A 12,518-nucleotide genomic window follows, 5' to 3' on the forward strand; every position below is an offset into this window, starting at 1 on the left:
AGTCTGGGCCATATGTGGAAACCTTGTCTCTACAAAAAATACAAAAATTAGCCAGGCGTGGTGGTGCACTCCTATAAACCCAGCTACTTGGGGGGCTGAGGTGGGAGGATTGCCTGAGCCTAGAAGGTCGAAGCTGCACATCATTAAAGATGTAGTTCAAGCTTGGAGAACAGCAGTGTATTCAGCAGTGGCCTAAAGATTGTATGATGGGCAACGTAAGTGTGAAAGAAACATTGCAAAATTTAAAATGCCATTTTCAAAAACTTAAGGAGCTACAATTAAACACTAGGAAGAACTTTTTTTCTTTCTTTTTGTTTTTTTTTTTTGAGACAGAGTCTCGCTCTGTCACCTAGGATGGAGTGCGATGGCGCGATCTTGGCTTACTGCAACCTCTGCCTCCGGGGTTCAAGTGATTCTCCTGCCTTAGCCTCCTGAGTAGATGGGATTACAGGCACGTACCACCACTCCCGGCTAATTTTTGTATTTTATTTTATTTTATTTTTTTAGTAGAGATGGGGTTTCACCATGTTGGACAGGCTGGTCTTGAACTCCTGACCTCAGGTGATCCACCCACCTCGGCCTCCCAAAGTGTTAGGATTACAGGCGTGAGCCACGGCACCTGGCTGGAAGAACTTCTATAACCTGTCTTTCTTACAAATCTAAACACAATTTTGTACCACTGGGATATTACAAGTTACAAAAAGAAATCAAAATCACTCAGGCCATTTTTCTTTTTTGAGGTACAAAGAATGCCTCTTCTACCTGCACCAAAAATTGTTTTTCTTGAAATTTTATATTCTACAAAATTTCTAAAAATTAATTTATTTTAAATAGTTGCAAGCACTCAAATAATAGTCATACAGATGACTATCTGCATGGAGATAGCAAACTCCATTTATTTGAAGGTAATTCATTTGAAGATTCATTTCATTCATTTTGAAGATTTCATAAATCTTAAACTAAATTTGTTTCTCATCTTAAAAAGTGTGTAAATTCCTAAATCTAGTCACTGAAATCAAGGAGCAAGAGTTCCACCCTGGAATTTAGATTTTCCCTGGACTAAGGTTCAGGGGTGCTCCCAATACCATGGCCCAGTTTGTACTACATAACTCAAGTTGAAGATGGACGTGTAATGGACAACTGCTTACTGTATTTAGCGGCCAATAAGAATGTTCCTGGATGCTCTTGAGTTTGGTGTTCCAGCTTTAGTTTAATAGCTTAGCAGTGAAATGCTAGCTTAAATCAAGTTTTAGTAAAATCATGACGGAGAATATATCCTTACTTGAAGGTGCAAGAAGGAGTGCAGCTGGCCTAGTAATATGCTGCTCTAAATCCATTATTAATGTTTTCTTCTGTCAGCAAAAAAGGCAATTAAAAAATCAGTACATCTGGGCCAATACAAGATTTCCTGAAAAAGCTGCAAAAGTCCTTTGGATCTTGACAGCAAAAGAACCTCTAAGGAGGCCCTTGTTTTGTTTAGGTTTTATTTGTCTGTATACAGGGCTGCTTTTGTTCTAATCTTATTAGAACATTGCACTTACAGGGATTTATTTTTGAATTCAAGAAATTAAGACTTGCTTGACCTCCTAGTTCAATCCAAGAAGACTGTGCCTTTGGTGGCCTAACAACATAGGCCAGTGTGGCAGATTTCTGGTCAGTGGCAGCTATTTCTGAGAAACTCAAAACACTTGCCTCAGATGACCTAGCTTGACTGTTCTCTATGCCTTTTTCAAGTGGGCAAATAACTCTAAAATTAAGCCCTGTAAAACACAAATCATAATGCCTATTCTTGAGCAAAAGAAAGCATGAGAAAAAAAAAACCAGTTACATGATATAATATAGGCAGATTTTATTTTGTTTTAATAAAGTCTGAAATACGGTACTTTTTAGTATCAGATACAAGAGCTTGCCCAACTATGAGAAATTTTCACTATGATATTAATTTCCTTTCTATTTTTTTAAAGTGTTAAAATCACATTTCCTAGCTTGGCTCTTCTTAAGCAACTACAAGAGTTAAATGATATTTACATTAAATGAACATACCATTATTAATGTGCTGCTTTAAAAGATAACATTTATGTTACATTAGGTGTGTCAGATAATATTTTATTCAATTATTTTTGGCTTTTGCTAGCATTTTTATTTTGCATAGGTAAACACCAAGCATTTGTACTTGGTGTAGCTGTAGCAGAAATGAATTTCTGTCATGAAAAATTTAAAGAGAATAACACAAAGGCAGTCTGGCAGAAGAGTTTTATGAGATAATGTTTGAAGGGCCACAAAGAGAAGAAAACAGCTATGTTCTTGGATTATGAATGCTGCAAGCCACTCCATTGAACATTCTTTAACTGAGCATATCACATTCCTTTCTAGGGGGAAACCCCTCCTTTCCTTGAGAATAGCATAAAGAAGAATCAGTGCTTGTTGTACTTTGAAGGCTTTCTGCAAATTCCTTCGCCTTTTGGTAAAGTTGATCATGGTGTCATAAAAAGAGAATGGCACTCAGTGGGTAACACTGGTACTGGTGACAAGCTGATTCATTATTCTTTGTATTCTAGAGTAAATTCGAAACCTCGCTTTAAGAAGTAATTTATCTGAACAAATAAGGGAACTGGAAAGACTCCCGTAGTCATTAATACTTTCAGTGGAAATCACACATTCCTTCACATAGATGTACAGCGTAAGACCTAACTTGCAACCTAGAAAGAGTAATTGTGTGGAGATGGAACGAGGCAGAATACCCTACTATTAGACAGCCTTATTCTGAGAATTTGGTTTTTCCAAGCACATAATTATCAACCACAAAACATCAATATTGGATGAGTAGACAAACAAAATGTGGTATACACGCACGATAGAATATTACTCAGCCTTAAAAAGGAAGAAAATTCTAACACATGCTACAACATGGATGAACCCTGAAGATACCATGCTAAATGAAATAAGCCAGACACAAAAGGGCAAATACTGGATGATTTCACTTATATACGTGGTACTTAGAGTAGTCAAATTCATAGAGACAGAAAGTAGAAGGGTGGTTGCCCGGGACTAAGGAGAGGGGTGAATGGGAGTTAGTATTTAATGGGTACAGACATTTAGTTGGGGAAGATGAAAGAGTTCTGGAGATGGATAGTGCTGATGGTTGTATAACAATGTGAATATACTTAATGTCATTGAACTGTACACTTAAACATGGTTCAAGTGGCAAATTTTATGTTATATATACTTTACCACAATAAAAAAGACCAAAAATTGATGTTAAAAAAGTGTCAAAAAGCTGTGAATTTTTGGAAATGGCAAATATGTACTTGAATGTAGAAGGAATGAACTAAAATAAGTTGCTCTGAGGTGTCTTCCATATTGAAAATACATAAAATTATGTAATTCATAACATTTTCAAACAAAAAACACAATTTGGACTTCTTCCATAAGGCACAACTACACGCTGGTTAATAAAACAGTTCTTGGGAGAAAAATCCATATTTAGTATTTTTGAATCCGTGGTAAATTCTTAGCCACAAAGCTAAATTTTAATTTAGTGTAATGGCCCTGTGAAATCTAGTGGGATGATAGTAAATTCATGTATTTATACAACCACCATCTCCATCCAGTTTTAGAACATTTTCTTAATCCCCCCAAATTCCCTTGTGTCACATCTAAGAACTCTTTGCCTAACCCAAGGTAATGAAGATTTACTCCTATATTCTTTTAAAAGTTTTATAGTTTTAAGCTCTTAAAGTGAATCTATGATCCATTTTGAGGCAATTTTCTTTTGTGTATGGTATGAGACAGGGTCTAAGTTCATTTTTTGCGTATGGATCTCCAACTGCTCCAGGATCATTTGAAAAAAAACGACTATCCCCTTTTCCATGTAATTGCATTGGCAGTCTTGTTGGAAAAACATTGACCATAAATATGAGGGTTCATTTCTGGACTCTTTTCTGTTTCAGTGATCTGTATATCTATCCTTATGCCAACACCATACTATTTTGATTATTGTAGCCTTATAGGAAGTTTTGAAATCAGTTATCCAATTGTTTTCTTTTACAAAATTGTTTTGGCATTTCCATATAAATTGTAGGAAAACCTTGTTGACTTCTACAAAGAAATCCTACTGGGATGTTGATAGGGACTGCACTGAATCTATAGATCAATGTGGAGAAAAGCGCCATCTTAACAATATTAAGTCCTCCATTCCAACAGTATATTTCTGTTCATTTATTTAGATCTTTCTTTCGCAGCTTTTTTTTAGTTTTCAGTATACAAATCCTATATTATTTGTTCGATTTATTCCTATTTTATTCTTTTTATAATATTGTGAATATTTGTTTAATTTTATTTTTGGGTTATTTTTTGCTCACATATAGAAATTTAGATAACGTGTGTATATTCATCTTGTATCTTGTGACCTTGCTAAGCTTGCCTACAATGCTATTAGATTTTTGTGGATTCCTTAGTATTTTCTACATGCAAGATAACATCTCTGGGAAAGGATGATTTTACTTCTTCCTTTCCAATCTTTATGCCTTGAATTTCTTTTTCTTGTCTTAACTGCACTGGCCAGAGTCTCTGGGACAATGGTGAATAGAAGTGGGGAGTGGACGATCCTCATCTTGTTCCTGGTTGTATCAGTTTTCTATTGCTGCTTAACAAAGAACCATATGCTTAGTGGCTTTTTTTTTTTTTTTTTTTTTTTTTTTTGGCTAAGCTTATTGACATTTACTTACGTTAAGAAAGAAGAAAAAATACTTTGAGAATATTCACAACATATGGTATTTCTAGCTTTCAGGTATTTTGTTTCATGCAGTACTTTTACACTGACAATAATACTTCAAAACACGGAGGGAAACAGATACGGGAGGTTTTGCCCATCCAGTTAGAAAACAGTGGAGAGACACTCAAATTTAAAGTGAGCAGCAATGCACTTCAGTCTACAGCCCCAGGAGGCAAGAAGCACAAAGACCACCACAACTGGGCAGGGGCCCACTATGCAGCTGGTTTCATAATTGACAAAGCTGACTCTTGAGACTGGATGGGGCCCTGAGAAATTACTAGTAGCTCATCCTCTGAAGGTCCTCAGATAGGCTTTATTATTCTAGACATTTAAATGCAAATGGACTGGACTACACATTCTTGGGAAACTTAGTTTTGGCATTTCCTGATTGGCAATCTCTTCAAATATCCAAACCTAACATTGTATTTAACTTACTTCTCAGACCCCAAATTGCTCAAAAACATTATCACCAGATTATTGTAGAAGTTCCACCTTTTTCCTTTAGGAAACTTCTGAGTTCTAAAAATAAGCTCTTCTAAATATGGCTACTAATTTAATGTCATCTCAAAAAAGCAAAATAGTAAATCAAGAATTGTAGTTTTCCATGGCTAACTCCAGGCCAGAGGGAAAAATGCTAACTCTCCCTAAACAGTAAAAAATTATAATAAAGATGTTGGCCATACAAAATATGAAAGATTCCAAGTATCAGTTAATTGCTAATGAAATATTTAAAAGTTACTAAGTCTATTATAAAAGTCTACTTATAAATTAATATTATAAAGACTTCTAAATTAATTGCTACTACAATTTTAAAAATCCATCAACAAATTGCTATATTAATCTAATAACCCATTATATTTTCAGAAACCATAATTTTGAGACTTCCCACAAAAATAATCTTAATTAGGTGGGGCATTTACTATGGAAACAGCAGTGAGTAACAAATGCTAACAGCTGTTCAGAGGTATGACAGATGGCCAGTTAATATTTAAAACTTAGTTGTCAAAGTTTGGCAGAGAGATGTGTCATTTAACAATGCTTTGTAACACTGGTGATTTACAAACTAAATAGTTATTCTTTTAATAGGAAAATTTATACTAGAAACTGAGAAGACTGAAAACTACTACCAAATAATATTTGTGAAATGCTTTTTATCTGAAAAACGTGGTTTTTCAGTCCATCAAAAACTCACCCACCCACTGACCTTTCAATGTATCACATACAAATTCCAACTCTGATTCAAAGTATCATTACAAGACATAAATAACACTTTAACACACCAATTTCCAAGAAAGCATAATTAATGGATGACAGGGTAACATTTCATTATTTTATATTAGATTTGTGTAATTTGCACTCACATGTAAATAATTAATTCAGGGTTAAATCAGTTTTCCATGCTGTACTGGGTTGAATATTGTCCTTCACTCAAAATTTATGTTTACCCAGAACTGCAGAATGTGACCTTGTTTGGAAATAAGTGTCTTTGGAGATGTAATTAATTATGAAGATGTCATACTGGATTAGGGTGTCCAATGACTGGTGTCCTTCTAAGAAGGTCATGTAAATACACAGACACACACGCACAGAGAATGACATGTGATGACGGAAGCAGAGACTGGAATGATGCATCTATGAGTCAAGGAACGCCAAGGATTGCAGGCAACCACCAGAAACTGGAAGAGACAAGGAAGGATTCTTCCCTGGATCCTTTGGAGGGAGCATGCCCCTGCCAACTCCTTGATTAAGGACTTTCCAGCCTCCAGAACTATGAGAGAATCAATTTCTGTTGTTTTAAGCCACGCAACTTGTGGTACTTTGTTATGGCAGTCCTAGCAAACTAATGCCAAATTGTACTTTACTAATTGATCTATACATTTCATATGAAGATCATCTTAGCACCAGTGCTTTTAATTTTTAAATACAGGCATACTACAACAAGCTGGACAAAGCAGTTACTCATGCCTCTGTATCTCTTCCCACAAAATGAGAAGCTGCGTATGTGTGCCAGGTTGGAACTACTTGGATAGCAAATATTTAGAGTTTTCTGTATCAGTTTCTAACTACAGATTTAACTAAATGTGTTTTACTCAAATTCAAAAACTTTCAGAAAGCATTTCCCTTTCAGTAGAATCACAGTACTTCTCCATTTTAAAGTAAATGTTTCAGTTTGGCAGTTTTGTTTCCTCTAAACAAATTCTAATAACGCTTCTTCAAATTTTGAGCTTGTTATTATTTTAAGAACATGACTAGAAAAAATAAAGTCCTAGATAATCTTTAGTTTTTCTTGGGAACTTAATTCTGTTTCTTTTTGTTAGCCTTAAAATTATGGCTTCATACCTAGCTGTTTACAATGTTATTGAGTTAACAGGAATAACATAAATATAGTAAAGATATTTCCTAAAATGGCTCAGTGGGATTAATTAGCCTTAATTAATCCATGGCCCATAAAACTATGCCCCCTGGGTGTCCCGACTTGGAATCCTTAAAAAGGAATTCATGCCAGGGACAGTGACTCATGCCTGTAATCTCAGCACTTTGGGAGGCCGAGGCAGGAGAACTGATTGAGCCCAGGAGTTTAAGACTAGGCTGGGCAACATGGTGAGACCTGTCTCTTCAAAAAAAAAGCTGGGTGTGGTGGTACACCTGCAGTCCAGATACTTGGGTGGCTGAGGTAGGAAGGTGCTTGAGCTCACAAGGTCAAGGCTACAGTGAGCCAGCCTGGGAGACAGAACGAGAGCCTGTCTTAAACAAGAAAGAAAAAACAAACACAAAAGGCAGAAGAATTCATGTTGATTCTACAAAACAAAACAATTCCAAATCAACCATGGTATGTGGAACATAGGAAGAAAGAAAAATGAAAGGCCAATTTTTTTTTTTTTTTGGACACAGAGTCTTGCTCTGTCTCCCAGGCTACTATGCAGTGGTATGATCTTAGCTCACTGCTACGTCCACCCCCGGGTTCAAGCGATCCTCCTGCCTCGGCCTCCCAAGTAGCTGAGACTACAGGCGTGTGCCACCATGCCTAGCTAATTTTTGTATTTTTAGTAAAGACAGGGTTTTACCATGTTGGCCAGGCTGGTCTCAAACTCCTGACCTCAAGTGATCCTCCTGCCTCGGCCTCCCAAAGTGCTGGGATTATAGGAGTGAGCCACCGCGCCCAGCCTGAAACTCCAAAGTTTTAACAGCTGCTTGTCAAGAGTTGGTCATAGCCATGTTCCCTCCTTAATGTATACCATAAACATTTAAATATTAAAAATTTTTAAATGATTAGATTTCTCTATATGGCAGTCACTTGAATTCTTCATTGATTATATTATTAAAATGTAGCCTGTTAGCCGTGAAATGGGCTTAATAAGCCTTATTTATGGGATGTAGGGTATGAGGGCACATTCTAATGATGGCTTATTTCATTCATGATGAATAAGCTTTCATTCATTCATTCATTTATTCATTCATTCATTTTTGAGACGGCGTCTCGCTCTGTTGACCAGGCTAGAGTGCAGTGGCACGATCTCAGCTCACTGCAATCTCCACCTCCTGGGCTCAAGTGATTCTCCTGCCTCAGCCTCCTAAGTACCTGGGATGATGGGTACCCACCACATTTTTGTATTTTTAGTAGAGACGGGTTTCACCGTGTTGGCCAGGCTGGTCTTGAACTCCTGACCTCAGGTGATCCGTCCGCCTTGGCCTCCCAAAGTGCTGGGATTATAGGCGTGAGTCACTGTACCTAGCCTAAACTTTCATTTAGAAATAGCTCAGTTTGGAGATTCAGAACCACATGCATGCAAATATTGTCCAGGGCTTGGCCTCACAGTCATTAATTTGACTGGAGTTTGTATATGGCACCTGCTTCCAAAATTCAGAAGATACTGCACCTTTTTTTTTTTTTTTTTTTAGAGATAGGGTCTCACTTTGTTGCCCAGGTTGGAGTGCAGTGGTGTGATCATAGCTTACTGCAGCCTTGAATTCTTGGGCTCAGGTGATCCTCCAGCCTCAGCCTCTGGAGTAGCTGGGACCACAGGCATACACCACCATGCCCAGCTACTTTTTAAATTTTTTGTAGAGATGGGGTCTTGCTTTGTTGCCCGGGCTGGTCTTGAGCTCCTGGGCTCAAGTGATCTTCCCACATTGATCTCCCAAAGTGCTGGGATTACAGGTGTGAGCCACTGCTCCTGGTCTTATACTGCATCTTTTTAACAGGCATGGTTCATTTCCAGTTCAACAGCTCCTCTTTCAAATTGACCTGCACTGACAGGGCAGATGCCAATAAGGCAGATACTTCTTTAGGTTTATAATGTAAACAAATACAAAGGAAAGTTAAGTATGTTTTTCTCACTAACATCTAAGACTCTCCTCTGAAATTGTGACAATTTATACCAAACAGTGCAGCAGTTATTCCAAATGAATGCTTTCTGTGAGGTCTGAGATGTTCACCATTGGGGAGTGAGTGGCAGCCTGGCTCAGTCTGAAAGTCCAGTTTGTGTCTGAATAGCTGCCCCTTTCTTTGTGTAAGCCAGTAATGTTCCTGCTTCTCCCCTGCAATCTCAAGCTTGATGTGCTCAGATACCTTGTTATATCAGTAAGAAAAAATACAACTTTGAAACCAATTTGGGCTTCTCTTAGTGTTTAAATTACAAAAAGTCTTTGTTACAAAAAGTCCTTGATTCAAAAGGTCAGTAAATCTACCTGGCAATGACCTAACCACTGACCACACTGAAATAAACAAAATCTCCACACACTGCTGCTGCCTTTTCTAAATATTCCACTAACCAGTTCTAGTAAAGGGTATACACTTCTGTGGGAAATTCACAATTGTGAAAACTTTCTGCAGCAATGACAGTGAACAGATACTACTTAAGATAAATTACACTAAAGAGAAGACCCAATTCCTTATCTTCCTGAGCACATTTCTAAACTATGTTCCCCAGCTCTCACATCCAGGTGGGCACGTGACTAGCAGTTGCCAAGGAAGGTGAGATAAACCCATTTCCAAGCTTGACCCTGCAATTTTCTCCATGTTCTCTCTTCTCTCATTTGCTGGCTAGGTACAAAGGATACAGTAGAAGATTCCAAGACCCTGGGAAATAGCCATGTGACCTAGTGGAAAAGACCTCCTTCATCTACCTGCATTGGACTGTGAAGTGAGCAAGAAGTAAATTTTTTTTTTTTTTTTTTTTTTTTTTTTTTTTTTTTTTTTGAGATGGAGTCTCACGCTGTTGCCCAGGCTGGAGTGCAGTGGTGCAATCTCGGCTCACTGCAAGCTCCGCCTCCTGGGTTCACGCCATTCTCCTGCCTCAGCCTCCTGAGTAGCTAGGACTACAGGCGCCCGCCACCGCACCCGGCTAATTTTTTGTATTTTTTTTTTTTTAGTAGAGACGGGGTTTCACTGTGGTCTCGATCTCCTGACCTTGTGATCCGCCCGCCTTGGCCTCCCAAAGTGCTGGGATTACAGGCTTGAGCCACCGCGCCCGGCCAAGAAGTAAATTTTTATTCTGTTAAGCCACTCAAGTTTTAGAATCACACGTTATAATGGTTAGTCAGCCCTAATTAATATGTACACTATATACAAAGGCCAAACTAGGTATGAAAATCTGATAATTAATTTGAACTGACCACATGTGGGGAAAGAAGCAACTGTTAGATACCTACGGCTGCATTTAGTGTGAAGCTGAAGCATAATGCAACAAACACTCTTAGTTGAGCTTTTCCCAAACTGGTCCTCATCAAAACAGAACTCAACAGGATTGTGAATAAAAGTTCTGTGCCTAAATTAGTTTGAGAAATGCTGTTAAACAAAGTTAAAAAGGTTTCTTTCCTTTAGATCATCTCAGAGCTGTCAATATACCAATGCCCATTGTGCATCTGTATAAAAAGACTAAAGAATGTAGCATTTCCCAAACTTATTTAGTTAATAAATAATTTAACCACTAAATTTAAGATCTACTTCCCCTTCCCACCATGGCAACACCCATAGCCACCTCCCAGAGCAATGTTCTGTGGAACACATTCTGGGAAATTTTGCTTTAGTTTCATTTACATCATATGGTGAATTATTCAGCACCAAACAGTTCTAGGCACCCCAAAACAAGTATGATTCTCTCATTAAGGGAAGGTTTTTCTTGTAAAAAGACTAACATGTTCAAATACCATCAAAACCACCCAAGAGTTTTCACTGTTGAAGTGAACCAAGTTCTCTAAGAAAGGTATTTTACTTAAAATGTGACTGAAATGAAAATGATCAGTTTTGTTTTTTTCCTTTGTATCCCAGTCTGCTGTCAGTGGAGCCTGTAATATTTAGACGGAGTATACGCTTATGTTTTAAGGAGAAGACTTTGAGTCTATGGAACAAAACCATGTTAAATATTAAATGTGTGTGGGAATACAGCCTATTGTACAGTATCTCATTTGCTTTTCTCTCTCCTATACTCATGCTGGAGGTATAATGTTTTAAAGTAATGTGCAAAGCAATAAAAAGTAATCACAGCTAACCTCAATGGATTCTTCTAATAGAAATATAAGATAATTTAGTAAAGCAGGTTTGTACTCTACTGTTTTTAAAAACTCACATATCACTTGCATGCATTATGTACATATAATTTATAAAGATATATAATTTTTCCCCATTGTAGCCTGCTAGGCTCTGTTGTATTTGTACTGTACATATACTGTATTTCTTTTTTCTTTTTTTTTTTGAGATGGAGTTTCACTCTTGTTGCCCAGGCTGGAGTACAATGGAGCAATCTTGGCTCACTGCAATCTCCACCTCCTGGGTTCAAATGATTCTCTTGCCTCAGCCTCCCAAGTAGCTAGGATTACAGGCATGCACCACCACAACTGGCTAATTTTGTATTTTAAGTAGAGATGGGGTTTCCCCATGTTGGTCAGGCTGGTCTCAAACTCCTGACCTCAGGTGATCCACCCACTTGGCCTCCCAAAGTGCTGGGATTACAGGCATGAGCCACTGTGCCCGGCCATATACTATATTTCAATCATGAATTTTTGATGGATGATTTCCCACATTTCTCATAGACTTAAGGCAACTGAAAAGGATTGTTATGATAGACATTTGAGAATTCATGTAAAGTAAAAAGGTATGCTAAATATTCAATTTTTTTTTTTTTGAGACAGAGTCTTGCTTTGTCGCCCAGGCTGGAGTGCAGTGGTGTGATCTCGGCTCAGTGCAGCCTCTGCCTCCTGGGTTCAAGTGATTCTTGTGGCTCCGCCTCCTCAGCTCAGTCCTAACTGGGACTACAGGCATGCGCCACCACGCCCGGCCAATTTTTGTATTTTTAGTAGAGACAGGGTTTCACCATATTGGCCAGGATGGTCTCGATCTCCTGACCTCCTGATACACCCGCCTCGGCCTCCCAAAGTGCTGGGACTACAGGCGTGAGCCACCGTGCCCGGCCTGTATTCAATTTACCAAAAAACAAGAATAATAAAAAGACAGACTTACATCTAGTAGTGTGTGAAGATGCTGATCCTGGAAAACACTGTGTAGAAAATCTAGGTCCTTTTCACTGCAGTCTGTAAGTGCGTGAATCTCTTCCAGGCTGTCCAGCACCTGTGAGACTGCTCCTAAGGGGGACAAACAGAAAAGAAACAGCCAGTACAGAAAGTCAATGTCAGACTAACTTTTGTAACCTAAATCTTACATTTAAGAACAATGAATTCATATCAGAACTTCAAAGGCTAGTGTCTTTACTGAAGGATAGACTTAAATGAGTTTCATATCATTTAA

The 12,518-nt window shown here is 38.0% G+C and overlaps 1 protein-coding gene across 10 annotated transcripts in view; it reads right to left on the reverse strand.

Moving 5' to 3' along the window:
- Window positions 1-12,518, reverse strand: part of CASK (calcium/calmodulin dependent serine protein kinase) — a 405,070-nt gene that overhangs the window by 82,329 nt on the left and 310,223 nt on the right. For all 10 annotated transcript variants that reach the window (XM_050776177.1, XM_050776176.1, XM_050776182.1 and 7 more), the window contains one exon: window positions 12,234-12,355. In XM_050776177.1, the coding sequence (XP_050632134.1) occupies window positions 12,234-12,355 (122 nt within the window). The remainder of the gene's footprint in view (window positions 1-12,233; window positions 12,356-12,518) is intronic.

Source organism: Macaca thibetana, chromosome X, assembly GCF_024542745.1.
Source record: "Macaca thibetana thibetana isolate TM-01 chromosome X, ASM2454274v1, whole genome shotgun sequence".
In the NCBI taxonomy this organism is placed as follows: Eukaryota; Metazoa; Chordata; class Mammalia; order Primates; family Cercopithecidae; genus Macaca; species Macaca thibetana.